This window comes from Rhineura floridana, chromosome 11 (assembly GCF_030035675.1).
Source record: "Rhineura floridana isolate rRhiFlo1 chromosome 11, rRhiFlo1.hap2, whole genome shotgun sequence".
NCBI lineage: Eukaryota > Metazoa > Chordata > Lepidosauria > Squamata > Rhineuridae > Rhineura > Rhineura floridana.
Genome location: NC_084490.1, coordinates 36,687,793 through 36,705,463, shown reverse-complemented (window position 1 = coordinate 36,705,463; position 17,671 = coordinate 36,687,793). Strand labels below are relative to the sequence as shown.

The window sequence follows — 17,671 nt, the reverse complement described above, 5'->3', positions numbered from 1 at the left end:
CTGCTACTCATTAATTAATAGCTTATCTCTGTTTTTGTTGCAAAAAGCTGTCCTGGATTTGCATTCTAAAGATATACACAGAAGAGGGATTTCTATTCCAGATTTTTATTTTGAAGAATATTATATTGTCTGAGACTACTCTCTTTTTGGTTTATTTTATTTTGACGAATCTGTTTTCTGACGACCGCCATTAATTGTTTCGATCCTGGGAACTGCATTTTGTTTACTTTAGCATGGAGAGATAAGGCTGTCTGCTCTGTTTATACTGTGATGTCACCAAGTTTGGAGTATTAACCCAATTGTTGCTGAAATAAGAAGTGGTTTTCCTATATTTTTCTTTTAAAATGGCAATTAAGAAAGTGGCTGAGAAGCTGGAAATAACTATGTTTCAGAAAATAATGGATGAGATTGAGATAACGAAACAAAACCTGCGACAGGGTTGTAAGGAGCTGAAAATTGAATTGAGTAAAATGAAGCAGGAGATTAAAGATATAGGGGTCCCTGTGAGAGAGGTGACCCTGGAAGGGGTCCCTGTGAGAGAGGAGACCCCGGAGATTGGAACAAACGTGGAACAGGAAAAAGATTTGGAGTCTATGGACTTTAGAAACAAAATTTATTGTTTGGAGACACAGGAGATTAAAGACATAGGGGTCCTTGTGAGAGAGGAGACCCTGGAGACTGGAACAGGGGTCCCTGTGAGAGAGGAGACCCTGGAGACTGGAACAGGGGTCCCTGTGAGAGAGGAGATCCCGGAGATTGGAACAAACGTGGAACAGGAACAAGATTTGGAGTCTATGGACTTTAGAAATAAAATCTATTGTTTGGAACTCAATGTTATCTCTGAAGAAATTAATGAAGATTCTAGAGATAAAGTTATCAATGGCATGGATAATCTTCTGGACTGGAATGATGTGATGGAGCCCAATATAGAGAAAATCTATGGAATTAACTGCAGCCATGTGACAATGGAAAAACTTTCAAGAGATGACCCAGTGTATTTTGAAAAAAAGAACAGAGATATGATTTTACAGCAGTATTTCAGCAACCTATTCAGAATGGATGGCAAGAAAATATTTGGGATAGAGGTAATTCCCATCAGACTCTTACTATATGACTATGGCTTTGACAGCAAGATTATTATGGAATACTGATAATGGAAGATTGGATACTGAAATTACTGGACTTAACAAGACTACTGAAGATGGAAGATGGAAAATGGAACTAATAGGGATAATAGAACAATGGCTACTGAAATTATTGAACCTAACAGATTCTGATGTGATGGATTAATTGAAATGTTTATTTTGACTATGGTTATGACAACAAGATTATCATAATTAGTAATGAGATGGATTAATCGATATGCTTATCTGGAAAAAAAAATTGATAGATATATTTCTTAAAGAATTGAAACCTCTCTTTGACTTTTTGTGGAAAGAATAAAGTAATGTTTATGAGATTTGATGATTAAGTAAGATAACTACTGGAGGAAAGTGATTTTATAATATGACTTAAGAGACAGGATTGTTATATATTATAGACTTATAACTGATTTGATCTTTGACAAATGGGAAGTCAATATTTTACTCTTTATTTTTTATTTTTGTTTTTTTTTTCTTTTTTTCTTTTTGTTTAACTATTTTTGATTTTGTTTTTTGTCTTTGAATGTTTTATGATTTTGTCTTGTATGTTTTATGAAAATCTGAATAAAAATTATTGAAAAAAAAAAAAAAAGAGAAGGACTATGAGGGGAGAGAGACTCGGCTGCCATCAGGGGAGGCTGCTTCCACCTGCCTTGCCCCACCATCCAGCCTTCAAAAGGGAGCTTCTTTAGGAGGACTTTCTGATCTTTGGGTTGGGCTGTGTGGGTTGGGGGATAGCTTCTACTTTGTTGTTTAGTTTTATTGCTTCTTTTTTGATGTTTATATACTTTTATGTCTGATGTTTATATGCCTTTATTTTGTACGTTGCTAAGAGTGGCTGGGTTTCCAGCCAGATGAGCGACTAATAAATAAAATAAAATTAAATAAAATAAAATATATGAAGGCTCAGACACCATGTTTTACACTGTCCTGAGCTACATGGGCTTTCAGGCCAGAGTCAACTTCACTGTGGCCTTCCTAGACAGGAAACTACCTGACAGTTTCAATGAAGCCAAGTTTATCACTTTTAGTATATTGGTGTTCTGCAGTGTCTGGGTATCCTACATTCCAACTTATCTGAGCACCAAAGTCAAATATATCGTGCCTATGGAGGTCTTCTCCATTTTGGTCTCTAGTGCTGGATTACTGAATTGAATTTTACCCTGAAAATTTACATTATTTTGCTGAGGCCAAGAGTAAACACTAGGGATTGCTTATTTAAGAAAAAAGAAGTAACTCACACAATAATATTTAATACCGATACCCCCTCCTGAACTAACTGTGTGAAAGAAAGCCATGTATTAGAACAGCCTGCTGGATCAAGCCAGTGGTCCATTTATTCCAGCATCCTGCTCTCACAGTGGCCAACCATATGCCCATGGAAAGCCCTCAAGCAGGACCTGAGCACAAGAGTACTCTCCCCCACCCCGAAGTTTCCAACAACTCTCCCCCCTCCCTGCAGTTTCCAGCAACTGGTATTTCTGGAAACCACAGGTTTATTTCAGGAGTGGAAGGTATTACCTAGTTCAGAAGCAGTCAATATTGTTATGGACCACAGTTCCCATCAGATCCAGCCAGCATTGCCTATGGCCAAAGATGATGGGAGTTTGAGTCCACAGCATCTGGAGTGCACCAGGTTGGGAAGCCCTAACCTAATAAAATTTTAGAACTTCCATAATCTCTATGGCAACTGAATTGAGATAAGTGGTGTCTCATGGCTAAGAGACTAAGCTGTGAATCACAAGTGCTGCAGTTCATGTCTAGTTTTGGAATGAGGAACTCGCTCTGCTGGTCAGATGAGACTCTTTTGTTAAGATAATAGAGTGGCCAGGTAGGATAATGGGTCTGTCAGTTGCCCAGCAACTGCTGAATGGGCCAGGAAGACCCTTTTGTCATTGAAACTCTTCAGGAGAAGCCTTCCTCCCCTTCTGGAGCCTAGAAGAGGCTTGTGTTGCTAGTTGTGTCGAGATAAAGGCTGGTAACCGGAGGCAGGCAGAGAGACTGGCTCTCTGCACCATGGCATTTGGAGTGCCTCCTGTAATACAGATGGAAAAGCTGGATATTGGACTGCTGATGCCTTGAACCCCTCCATCTTAAGCTCACGTTGGAATGTGTGCAAATAGATAAACCATATTTCATAAGTTCAGTTTATTGCAGGCCACCAAATACAGGTTTTAGCCAGATAAAACACTATTATACAGAGGCAGTATCTAAAACCTTAACAGTGGTATCTAAACTGTAACAAAAATTATAAAAAATATAACGTAACAACAATTAAAAGTAAAACTCAAATTGTGAGGCAAGACACTGCAGTCTCCACTGACCTTCTTCCCAAAGGAAACCAAACCCTGGAGGAGCGCAGGGACCCCGGAAATCTCACCGCTCGGAGATTGGGGAGGCACGCAACAATATAAAACTAGAGTTTTATATTGAATTAATAAAACTGAGAAAACTATATAATGTTTGAAATAATTAAAAATACATAAAAACAGAGGGATGTTTCTGATTATGGAATACAGCAATATCTAGATACCCACATGTTCCCCACCACTGAATTAGATCAACTGAACATCCTGACTCCTTTTCTATATAAGGGATATATTTCTCAATATGTTGGTTACTCCTGATTTTAATGCATATGCACATATACATAAACACAGAGATAACTCACACAATAACATTGTGGCAAAATGGGCCACGCTATTGAGGCTTAATTACAGAAAAATAACAAAAATCTCCCCAATAGAGGTAAATTGCTGTTATGGATGGTACTGGCCACAACTGAACACTTGCTAATCCAAACTATTGTCATTGTGGCCAAAACACAATAAAAAGTTAGAAATCAAGGATCAACCCAGAGGGGTCTCAAGGGGATCCTCAGCACTGGATCCAGTGGGACACAGGAGTGTAGTTGTCCAGGAACCTGGGGGACTTTGACCCTTTCTTTTTGGGGGGCAGGTCCCAGCTGGGTCCCTATGTCTCCAGTGACCTACATGTCAATCAGCATGAAAGGGGAGCATGTTAGCCTCTGAAGATAATCTTCAAACATGTTTCCTTATTCTTTCCTGCTGCTTGGAACCAATCACAGTGAAAGAAGGTAAGTCAGCCACTGAGAAAATGGTTTTCAGTAGCTAACACTTGTTTCATGCTGATTGGTTCCTAGGGATGTCTGCTGGGGAAGAAGGCATTAACAAGGATTTCATTCGCAACCCAGCAGCAAAAACAAAACAAAAGGATGGGAGGAGCGTGGTTGTGATGATCATGAAGGGACCCTGAACTTCTGAATTTCCACTACATTGCTGGTGGGTCATGCCTGATCCTCAAGGTTCTCAACCTTGCGGAGTGTTTTGTTCATTCTCTGAGGACTCTGGCATTAGGTCATAGCTAGGTATGACAGCTCTTAACTATTGTAATGGCCACAGTTAAACACTTGCTAATCCTAACTATTGCCATAGTGACCAAAACCACAAAGGGTTTGAAACTCTTGCCATATGATAATTAATCGGTCCTCTTGTGGCCAAAAATTTAAGAGGAAAATGTATTCCCACTTAGTCTCCTATGCAACATCATAAAAACTAGGACTAATGCTAACAAGAGGCTCACAGGGAATGCAAGATTGAAAAGAGAATTTGAAGTCAGTATTTCCAGAAGCTTTCAGAGATTCAGCCATTATTCAGCATCAGATGAACTGGAATAATAGTTAAAAAGGTGTTAGCCTACCTGCCAGCAAAAACTGAGTCTGAAATAATGCCAGATATTTCTAAAATAAAACATCATAATCACCTCTTAGATGGATTGATGAATCATGCACAGACATAGTGGCAAGATCTGGAGTAAAGAGAATTCCACGGCTGTGACTGAATTTGTACTTCTGGGCTTTACTGAATCTCCAGGGCTCCACATCTTGTTCTTTGCTCTGTTGCTTTCTCTCTACATTATCACTTTGCTTGCCAACATCCTAATTATTCTGATCGTAAAAGCTGATCCAATGCTTAACACACCAATGTATTTCTTTCTTGTCCATTTGTCATTCTTGGAGGTCTGCTATACGACAGTAACAATTCCAAATATGTTGGAGAATTTACTATCGGGACCTAAAGCAATTTCCATTGTAGGATGTGCCATGCAGATGTTCTTCTTCCTGTTTTTTGGTGATGCAGAATGCTTCCTCCTGGCTGCAATGGCATTTGACAGGTATGTTGCAATATGTCACCCTTTGCGCTATACCATCATTATGCGCAAAAGTGTCTCTGCAAAACTAGTTGGTATCACATACCTATGTGGTGCTGCAATAGGACTGGTTCACACCACTAGCACCTTTCACCTGCCATTTTGTGGTGTAGTCATCAACCACTTCTTCTGTGAGATCCAGCCACTGTTGGAACTGGTATGTGGAGATACCTTCCTCAATGAAGTCCGAATAATTGGAGTGGCCATGCTGGCTAGCATGATGCCATTTCTGCTCATTGTTCTCTCTTACATTCGTATTCTTTACACGATCCTTGCGATGCCATCATCAGAAAGTAGACAGAAAGCTTTTTCAACCTGCTCATCTCACTTAGTGGTAGTCACCCTATTTTTTGGTGCAGGCAGCTCCATTTATCTGAAGCCAAAATCCAGTTACAATCCATCAGTAGATAAGTTCCTATCCCTTTCTTATACAGTGGTGACACCATTATTAAACCCAATTATATATAGTCTAAGAAACAAAGAAATGAAGAATGGCCTGAGGAAACTATGGAAGAAAACACTGCCAATGTGAATGCCAACTGTTGGTATATAAATCCTTTAACAGCTTGGGACCAGTTTACTTGTTGGGCTGCTTTACCATATATGTGCTCATTCAGTTGCTTTGATCTGCAGAATTGTCACTGTTATGAGTGCCACATAATACTTGTTCTGCACTTGTAATAAATTGTTCTCTTAGTGTGGCAGCACCTACACTTTGGAACTCCCTGCCTATTGACATCAGGCAGGCACCTTTGCTATATTCTTTTCAGTGCCTGCTTAAAACAGCTCTGTTTAGGCAAGCCTATCCAGACATTGATGTGTTTTACTCTAAGTCTACTGCATTTTTAATCATTTTAGACATGCTTTTAATGTCTTGCCTTTAACTGTTTTTATTGATAATTTTAATGTTTCTTGCAAACTGCTTAGAGGTTTTTCATAATTAACTGGTATATAAATTTTGTTTACTAAATAAATGAATAAAGCCAAGCTAAGCAATCACAAGTTTAAAATGGGTTAGAGGCAAAACACCCTCCTCCATATATATATAGTATATTCAGAAAAGGCAAAGACAAATGTAAACCGCCCAGAGAGCTTTGGCTATGGGGCAGTATATAAATGCAATCAATCAATCAATCAATCAATCAATCAATGTGCACAGCTTGTTCATCATCCAGCTAATCTGGATTAGCTCCTATGGTCTCCTACCATGCTCTTCTCAGTTTCAGGAAGGCAGCAACACCAGGAGCTTTAGGGACACCTGGTAGAACATCACATGAATCTTAAATCCATACTATTTATAGAACCTCAGTGTGCCACAGTCCATGCCTCATGTGCTATGTTTGATTAAAGGACTTACATTTGTCCAGCCTACAATATGAAATATGACATTGCTTCTTTCAGATGCATATTAGTGTGACAAGTGCCCTGAAGATAAGTATCCAAACAAGAATAAAATTCTGTATCCCCAAAATTATAACTTTTCTGGCCTACAATGAACTCTTGGGCATCAGTTTGGCTTCCATGGCTCTTTCTTTTTTGCTACTCACAGCTTTGATATTTAAAACCTTCATTAAATACCAGGATATACCCATTGTCAAAGCCAACAATCAGGCTTTAAAAGCATTACAATTGTCTTTTGTAGTGGTGAGAATTAGCAGCCAGATGTTTAACTACTAGCCATACAAATCAACAACAGAATCCAATACATGTCTACTCAGAAGTAAATTCTGTAGAATTCAATGGGGTATATTCCCAGGTAAGCAAGTACAGGATTGCCTCTTAGTCTCAAAAAAAGTTTTAGACCGAAAGAGTGTGCTCTGCATTTTTTTTTTATTGTAATGGTGAGAAGGACCTGGTGTCATTCATACCTTGGCTTTTTTCATGTTCTAAAATGCTGTATCCAATGAAGCTACATACATTGATTTCAGTGAGTCTACTATAAGTATGACTTAGTTGGAAACAACTCAACAAGTTCAGAACCAGAAAATGTTGTTTAATTTTTTCCCTCAGGGACACACCATAGTTCCAAAACAACACGAGCGTGATGAATTGAATATGAATCTGCTGTAAGTAGTTGATATATCCATCAAGAGCTAGAGATATGTAGAACATGTAACATATATTTCTGTGAAGCTTTCTGCTTCTCTGCCTCATGATTTTTTATATCCATGGCAACTCTGGGATTGTAGGAACAGCAGACATCAAAGGGATTCACACTGCAATGTGCATATACTGTAGATGCACATTTAAATGAAGATGTTCTTTATCTACTCCATTGGTTTCACTGACATGCCCTGATTGACTTCTCCACCTATCCACTGTTCTTCATCTCCAACTAGTCTGTAGAACATTTGTGAACCCAGATGCTAACATTATTATTACTATTATTCCTTATAGAATGTACATTGGATGGAATTGGTCAGAAGCAGGTTTTGTGATAATTCTTCATTGCAGCAGCAGTACATTAGAAGTCAGACCAATCACATTGCCATGACAGCTCTGTTGTAACTGGGTATTGAATTATACTAACATGAGTCTTATATGAATGTTTGGATAATTACTTGAATATGTATTGATTGAAACATTGGTTGATCATTTTATATGTAAATGCATTTCCTGTTGAAAGAAATGATAGTGACTATTGGATTCTGAATGTGGATAGAGTTTGCACATTTTTCCTGTGCAAAAAAACATGTTGGCCAGTGTTTCTGATTAGGCAATAAATTGGAACAAGATATAATTGCAATCGTGTGTAACTTTCTATGAAAAAAGAAGACAAAGATCTGCAGCTGGCACAGCTGACCAGAGGAGTGAATTAAGAGAGGAGAGTTCCTCAAAGTAACATGAACTTTATGCTGACACCTTTTTTGCTGACCCTCTTCCTGTGTGTCAAACAGCAGCCAGACACAAAATTTTAGCACTGATGTTTGACATGGAATTATTGGTGGAAGAAGTGTCAGCAGCTAAATTTGTGTGTCCCAGATCCAAGGAAAAGATGACAAATCAAGTGGACCCAAAACAACAAAAATGTAAACAAGAGGAATGCAATGTGTTCTGACTACTCTTTCCTTTTCATATATGTACATGTCAGGAGGGAATCACCCATCAGATTACTGTAGCGATGCAACAAGGTATTTCTGCTATGCTTTTCTTGTGCAGATAGCATTTTTTCCAAAGTCAGATTTCCCTACCTTTTCCTACCACTTCAAAAGAACAAATCTCTGATTGAGTTGTCAGAAAGGAAACATGGGGAAACATGTGACATTGATTCAGTGTGTACTTTCTGTCCAGTAGCTGCTACACATGAGAACAATGTATTCAGTTATTTTATTACTTCATTGGAGCATTAGGTTGGATAATAAAGGCATGTAGTCCTTCCCCAGTTCATGTGTTCTGCTAGGGCAGGGGAGGAGAACATGTGGCCCTTCAGATGTTACTGAAGTACAAGTCACATTATCCCTACCATTGGCAATGCTGCCTGAAACTGATGGGAGTTGTAGTCCAATATCTGGGGATCCACATATTAATCACCCCATCCTAAGACATTGTTGACAAGTCTGGCTGAGAAGTGACACTTCCCTGGCTGAATGTATGAACTGGACCCAGGTGTTTTTTATGTGTCTGGACTAATGTCTAACCAGCTACACAGATAAGTTGTAGTGTGATCCAGCATTTCTGTATGGGTGACCTATTGCATAAAGGTCCATTTCATGTGATCTTCATACACTTTTTTGAGGAGGTGAGGTCATGGGAACAGGGGAAACAATTGTTGACATAAGCTTGAACCAAGGATTAAGTCTTAGGCAACAATCATATATCCAGAGGGATGGGATTGAACCTCATAGAAGACTGAGACACTTTAATTGCTCTTCCTGCTCACAAATTGTTCCTCTTGTGACCAAGATGGAACAAGATGATTTCCAGATTGTAATCTCATGAGTTCTACATCACTCAGATTTATAGCTTTCTTGTACCTTGCAACTGATTGCACAGGAAGAAAATCTTGGTTGCATTCCATCTCATTCTCCAGCAGTAGTTAAGATTTGCAGGGCATCACATCACCTGATGGCACCAAAATTACCTAGGAAGACCAAGAAGAATCATATAGCACCACTCATTAAAAGGTAAATCAATACCAATATACCACCGATCATAATTCAATAAAAAGACAGTATTGTTTCGGACTTTGAGGTGGTGGTGATAGGTATACTTAGGTAATGCCTTCCAATCCTCTCTCCTTTCCAGCATGAGTAGATTATCCTATAAAAACACATTTTTTTCATAAATAGACAATTGCTTTACTTATCCTATAATTGACTATTTATGGGAAAAATGTGTTTTTAGAAATCTTGGGTTTCTCTTTCATTATTTCGCTTTCTCTTGCTATGCCTCTTCCATGTCTGTTTTTCCCTACTCTTATACATATATTATATATGTTTATAGAAGGGGTGTTCACATATATAACATGCATATGTATTGTATATAACATAAGTGTACAATCTGTTTACCTGTGTACACAAAGAGTTGAGCTGTGCACTCATAAAATTCATTCATATGTAACATCCAGTGAGTGTGCAGTCTGTGTAGCAGTGTACACAATAGGTGAACTGTACAAACTAACACAACTGCATCATTTCACACAAAACACTTGTAGAGTTAGCTTGTACATGTGTTTGGTATAAGCATTAAAGAAGCCTGGAGGTTTTTTTTTTCCTTTCCAAATATTCCTCAGTGGATCTGAGAATGCCACCCTGGGCTCCTACTGGGAGAAAGGGCTGGGTATAAATCTAATAAAATAAATAAATAAGTGAACAGCACTTCTACTGAAAAATTCTTCGGACTGAATAATAAATAATAAATACATGTGAAAGAAAGGGTGAGGAAGAAGTGTTTAATCTTGTGCTGAGCCAAAACACTTAACTTGACTGATTTATTTGGCAGCTGAAACTTTTATTTTATTTTATTTTATTTGAGCTGAAACATAACCCATAACATGGCAACATTCATGAACATCATTAATGTCTGGGGAAGAGGTTACAAAGATGGGCTAAGTTCACTCTTATGCCAAGAGATGGGTGGGGAAAGCTATTGTGTCTCTCAATTGCCTAAGTAATGTAGGGATGTTTCCTTCTTATCCCATGTTGTCATTTGCAGCACAATGTCAGAAGAGAGAAACTAGCTCCCTTACCTTCCTATTAACCCATTTCCTAGATCTATCTATCTTATTGGGGTGCAATGCACCCCTCCAGATCCTTCTAACAAGCATTTCAGACCATACAATTATAAGATTGGGATATACACGGATAAGCCACGTGAGATCACGCGTAACTTTCAGCAGCAAATCCAACTCAGGACGCTGCACCAAATCATTTTCTCCCAAATGAATCAACACGATGTGTGGCCTATTAGCAGAGGACATGGTTCGGCACATGGCAGGCAACAACGCATCCCATAACATGCCCCTCCGTGCATCCCACTGAACCGTAGCTGAGGCCGACAGCTGCAGCTGTGTGCCCGGAACAGAGGAGGATGCCCTCCGGTGAGCCAAAAACAAAATTGAGTGGCCACACAAGACGATCCTCACAGGAATTGGGATGTTTGTCAAACCTATGGGAAACAAAAACAAATTCCTCTGTTAAAACCTGACATAAGACTTGAATGCATCGGAACGCCACCTGCCAATCGCCTGTATATCACTTATACTTGTGCCCACGGGGGCCGCGGCCATAGCCGCACCAATCTGGAATGAATGCAGCCCATAGACTGCAACAGCGCAACCACTGGCCAACAAGGCCCGCCAAACAACGGCCCAAAATTGAAACTGAGTCAGGGCAGTTCCATCTGCATGTAGAAACAAATAACGCTGGCCCGCTGGCCGAATGGATAAGAATTGCCGCATTGCAGACACAGGGCACAATACTGGGACCTGGCATCATTGTAACCACGATACTGCCACTGCCCTTTTGATTGGTCTTAGAGACACGCAGAGAGAACCTCACTATAACCGCACCTAATGTGCAATCGCCAAAGCATAAGGCTCGATTAGTCACATCACGCTTAGAAGGGGCCAGTATTTCACTAGGGCGAAAAGCACCATAAAACATCGTCAGAGTTACTGCGGCGAACAGGTGCGACTCATATTGAGATGAGCATAAAGAATTAAATAGTGCCAGGATCTGGAGGAGGACATCGGGCGTGATTGGCCTCCTTCGGCTAGTGGACCTGGGAGTGGAACGCAACCAACCCACAAGGACCTTTCTGACCCTAAAATCTACAGAATGATCCAGCAGCCCCCTTGCCTTGGAGTTAAAGGCTAGCGCCAAGAGGTGGCCGGCGATAGTGGAAACAGAATTATTGTGCCCTTTTAAATATATCATAAACTGCAATAAATGAGCCACAGGAATAGGCCAGTCAAACGGCAGCTTCAAGCTGATGAGGAAAGCCTGGAACTTCGCAAAAGATCGCTTATACGCATTTTGAGTACTGGGAGCAAGAGCAGCTGCGATAGCAACCCCAACTTCTAGTTGCCAAGGTTCCACAGGAAAGGAGGGATTGGTACTGGATCCGGAGCCGCGCCAGGTGCAAGCTCCCGAAAGCGCGCCATATGTAATCGGGAAAGTGCATCAGCAACTGTATTCTACAAACCTGGAACATGTCTGGCCAGGAATAAAACATTAAATCACAAGCATTGCAATACAAAAGCACGCACCAAGCGCATCACACGAGGAGACTTAGAAGTTTGGGCATTAATAATGCTAACTGTGGCAAAATTATCACACCAGAAACGCACTGTGCGATTTTGAAATGCCAGTGGCCAGATATGAACCGCTACCACTATTAGAAAAAATTCCAGAAATGTCAAATCTGAAGTAATTCCGGTAGCCTGCCAACTTTCAGGCCATCGCTCAGCGCACCACAGGGATCTAAATATTACTCCGAAGCCAATGCTTCCGGCAGCATCGGAATGCATCTGTAATTCGGCTTCTAAGAGCAATTCCTCCCGCCAAAAGGAAAGGCCGTTGAAATCCGTCAGGAATTCCAGCCACATATGCAAATCCTCCCTCATCCCTGACGTCATCCTTATGAAATGGAAGCGAGAGCGAGCTCCCTTCATGGAGTCACATAAACGCCTGAGGAACGCACGACCTGGTGAAATAACTTTGGAAGCAAAAACTAAATGGCCCACAAGTTCCTGTAACTGGGCCAATGGTATCTTCTTCAGCCCTATGACTGAATGAAGCAGTTGATGCAGTACCACCAACTTCTCTAGTGGCAAACGGGAAGACTGAGCTACAGTATCTAACTGGATCCCTAAGAAAATAAGGGAAGTAGTAGGGCCCTCCGACTTTTCAGGTGCTAGCGGGACTCCCAATTCCTCAGTTAAATTATCAAAGGCTTGCATGAGATGTAAGCAATGAGAAGACCCAGCAGGCCCCACAAATTTTAAAAAAAATCATCAAGATAATGAGCAGAGAAGGAGGATAATGCTTTCCTCCTCAATGCCCATTCCAGAAATGTGCTAAATGCTTCAAAAGCAGCACAAGACACCGAACAACCCATTGGCATAGCTCTGTCTACATAAAACTGGCCCTGAACTTTAAAACCAAGCAAATCACATCTGCAGGGTGTACTGGCAAAAGGCGAAAAGCGGATTTTATATCACACTTTGCCAGTAAAGCACCCTTTCCAGCCTTCCTAACTACTCTCACTGCCTCATCAAAAGAAGTATATCTGACAGAGGCATATAATGGGGAAATACCATCGTTGACTGAGGCTCCCTTCCGGAAAGACAAATTATGAATAAGGCGATATTCCCCAGCCTACTTCTTAGGGATAATACCAAAAGGGGAAATCCTCTATTTTTTCAAAGGAGGAAAACTGAAGGGGCCTGATATACGATTGGCAAGTATCTCCTTATTAAGCTTGGCCAGCACTACAGACGCTAAATTACTGAGAGTGGGCTGATGGACTAATGATGTAGCAATCCTAGGGCCCTCAAAAGGGATACGAAAACCATCCGTAAAACCCTGAAGTAGAAAAGTAGCAGCCTGCCTATTGGGATAGAGCTCTAACAGCTTTGCTAAAGGAGCCAGCTTGATCGGGCTACTGGCCTTGCGACGTACTGCTGCTATTGCCAGACCCACGTTTTGGCTGTTGATGCTCCCCTGTACCTTGTCGAGCAGTACGTGCCCTCTGGCAAGAGGAACTAGAGTGGTTTCCTCCACACAATGCATCATCCATTGCTATTAAATGTCCAGTAGACTTGCTGGGATTGAACCCAATGCCCGCCTTGGCTGGAGCCATAGGCGGAAGTCTGTGCACATGCCAATAAATGCCCACTATCGGCTCTCTCTCCTGTAGTGGGCCTGGCGGAAGTCATAGATCTCAGCCACAGACCAGCATGTTCAATATCCCAACGAAGGGTGGGATCCAATGCTGCTCTTTGCCAGAAATTCGTATCATATGTCAACCAAGCGGTTCCAGAGAATTTTCGGAAGGCCCTATGCACAATATCCTGATATTTTATCATGGACAAAGCCCTAGACGGATAAGCCTGTGTCATAACGCCCATATAAATCGTATAGGCGTTCAACCAATTAGGCCATACACGATCAATCTTTCGTTTTATCGCTGCCTCACGCTCTTTAACTTCCTGACCATCCTTAATCTTAGCCTCATTTTCACGAAACAGGAGAGTAAACAGATCAATATACTCTCCCCTCCATATTTTTTCTTTCGTTGCTAACAATAAATGATCACCTAACGGAAGGGAAATATCGGCCTGCGGATAAACCCCATGTGGAAGGGGCAAATAAGCAGGTGATGGAGAAGAGGTAGTCGAAGGCGGCTGCCAAGGACTCACGGCAGCCGCCGGCCACGGAAGCTGTGGGTGCTGAGGGACCAAAACACCTCCCATAAAAACTACTGGGTGCGTAGCATCTCCCGACAAAGGAGAGCCAGTCGTTTGTACCTCCCTGTTAAGGGCATTGGAATCTTGTACATGTGTATTGTGAGCTTGTGAGTGCAAAAGTTGCTCACCTGTATCCGCAGCATGAGAGGCAACTCCGGGCTGTGCTGCCAACCCAGAAGCCCTAGGAGTAAACGCGGCAGCATCATGCGGGACCGGCAGCTGATCTTGCATAGTCCCAACAGCCGGCTGAAAAGAAGGCATGACAGAAGAAACGGAGGCAGGAACAGTTGGCAAACAAGCGAAAGGCGTCTGGGTAGCTGGCTCCTCACAGTGCGCTGCCGCTTCCAGAACTCCGATCCTAGAAACTAAATCAGCAAGAAGACGATTTGTAGGCATTCTGGAAGCCAACCTTGCAGATTTCTTACCTGCAGGAGCGGAACTTGTGCCAGCTTCAGCATCAAGCGGCTGCTTGCGTTCCTTTTCCAGCGCCTCCACCCTAGCCACCAAGGCACAGATGGTCTCCAAATCTTCCTCTTTGTCAGAAGACAAGTTCTGCTGGGGTGGAGGACGCTTTGTCGTTTGCTTCACAACCCGCACCCCTTTTTTCTGTTGAGCCTTCCTGGGTGGCATATTTGTAAAAACCAATCCACACAATTATGCAATTTACCAAAATGCAATCTCTACTAGATTATAAAGTTGACAAATTTAATAATAAATGGCACACATAAGTGCTAATTACACTATAACAATAAATTTGACTTTTATTATTATTATTATTATTATTATTATTATTATTATTATTTCTAATATATTAACTTATTCTTTATTTATTTATGTATATATGACTATGATATGGGGGGGGATTTTTTAAGGTAAAGGGAAGTGGGAGGTGGGGGTGGGGTAATGTATTACACTCTAATAAACTGAACAATAAACCACTATGAAATGTAATTTAAAACTAATGCAATACCTTAATAATGAAATTAACTTAAGCAATAATTATGAATATATTTAAAAGTTTACTCAAAGTAAGATGAGGCAACTGCCAACTAAACCACAGGATCACCAAGCAAACTAAAGGAACTCAACAAGAACGTATGGGGGGGGTCAATATTATAACGTTAACGATAGATAGGGCACAATTACTTAAATGCACGCAAACTGTAACAAGAACAAAGAATCAACCAACTCCAACCCTTCTTACTGAAATTTAAAAGGCAATAACTGTAACGGTAGCACAACAAGTAAATAATAAAGCCTGTGTGTGGGACCATGCCGCGGGGCGCGTGGGCGGAGCCCGCCGCCCAGCTGATCGTCGGAGATCAGATAAAGCAACTGAAGAGGCTTAAACAAGGAAACAATTGGCAAACGAAGCTCTAGCGATGAAAATACTTAGCAGGAATGCCCAAACCGCAGATGGAGCAATGTGTAAGGAGAACAAACGCAGCTGCCACAAGGCGAAAAAGGCAAGCACGGGAAGGACGGAGCAGCCTTATATCTGCTGCTCCGCGCCTTCATCTATTGGTTGATTGATCTCACGTGGCTCCTAACTCTTGATTCTAGAATGTTCACAAGCCTTCCCTGTAATTATGGTGAGGGCAAATACACCCCTTAAAAGGAACGCCATTTATTCTAGTGAATAAGCGGGCCAAAAAAGGGGCCCACCAATCAGGAAATTGTTTAATAGCTTCTGGTAAAAGGAAATCCTCTCCCGAGGATTTCCCATTTTTAAGTGAATCAATCAGAAATTTAATTTCTTGGGGTGAAACTGGGGGCCATGACGGCATATTGGAAATATCCGACATGGGTAATATACTACTGGGAGACAAAATTGAGGAACAGAGGTGTAAAAAATGAGAATACCAGGTTGAGATTGAGATCAAAACCTGGTTGGAAGTGTTGCTGAGGCCAAGTCCCGACTTTACTAAAGACCAGAACTGGCGTTCTTGGTTTTCAGTGATCATCTTTATTAATAGCTGCCAGCGAGAATCGGCAAAGGCTGATTTTTTTTCCCTCAGGAGGGATCTATAAAGGGCCTTATTTGATTTAAAGGCAAAAAGGGATTGAGGGGATGGGAACTTAAGAGACAAGTGTAGAAGTTTCTTAAGATTTTTTTTTTGCGTCTCTGCATTCTTGATCAAACCAAGCGCATAAGTGAGGGGTTTTTTGGTAGCCATTGCTTTTGTGGGTCATATGAGGCCTAAGTAGGGATAGGACTGTTTGAAATGCCGATATGGGGTCCTGGGTTTCATTCAGGACCTCCTGGCGGATTAGTTGGAATGCGTCACTCTGAAATAGGAGTGTGAGAGATGCACGCCTCCTATCTGTCCAATAGACTCTTTTTTCAATGTTCACAGGCTCCATAAGGGAGGGGTAGTAGAGTCTGGTCATGGGAGCCCTAATTCTAAGTAAGAGAGGAAAATGGTCACTCTCAGTCCTGGGATTAACACTGAAATCTATGATGTCCTTCAGCAATGTCTGAGAGACCAGAATATAGTCAATCAGACTTGCACTGCGTGATGTCCGGAAAGTAAATGAGCCCATAGATAGATCGTATATACAGCCATTTAAAATTTCCAACAGGTGTGCTGACACGAATTCTATTAGGAGAGGGCCTTGTTTATTCGATTTTGAATCTTGAAGTGGCTTGTGTGGAAACAGGGTGTGAATAAAAGGGTCCTGATTGGAAGTGTTGATGTTGAACGGCCAGGAGTTACCTATTCTGGCATTGAGGTCTCCACATAGGAGAATTTTATCATTTGGGAACCGTGTCTCTATATAGGAGAGGGCCTCATCTAATCTATCCCATTGATTGAATGTGATATGAAGGGGGTAGGTAGATGTTGATACAGATCACAGGACCATCCCATAGTCCCTGTAGCCTTAGGGCCTGCATAAAGCTTGGAAGTGTTAACGGGAGCTGGGTAATTACTGCTGCCAAGGCAAAGGAGGCAAAGATAGTTAGGCCACCACTGGGTCGGCCGATCCTGGAATGCTTGGTCGCCGGGTTTGAATAGGATACATATCCTGTTAAAGTCATTTTGTCTGTGTTGGTGGCCCAAGTTTCCTGGAGGCAAATGATCGTGAAGTTATTTAGGAATTCTGTAAAGTCAGCGTCTTGGTATTTATTTTCCCAACCGCTGACATTCCAGGAAAGAAAAGAAATGGGTCATATGGAAGTGATCTCATTAAAAAGAGACAACTGTACGATACAGCCATTCAGGGTTGGTGGTCTTGAAAGAAGTGGTGCTTGTGATTCAGAAATATTCACAATTGGGGCCAAAGAGTTGCTAGAAATAGGAGTATTTCGAGGGTTCAAAGAGGGTAGTGCCTCAAAAGATCCCCTTTCCTCTGGATCCAAAAAGCGCATTTTTGTCCAGAACCCAGG

General features: G+C 41.3%; 1 protein-coding gene across 1 annotated transcript; it reads left to right on the top strand.

Annotated features, from left to right (window-relative positions):
• The first annotated feature begins 4,947 nt into the window (after window positions 1–4,947).
• LOC133367987 (olfactory receptor 10C1-like) lies at window positions 4,948–5,904 on the top strand. Its single transcript, XM_061592073.1, has one exon. It carries the CDS (start codon window positions 4,948–4,950, stop codon window positions 5,902–5,904), a length of 957 nt encoding a protein of 318 aa, XP_061448057.1.
• Window positions 5,905–17,671: the final 11,767 nt, after the last annotated feature.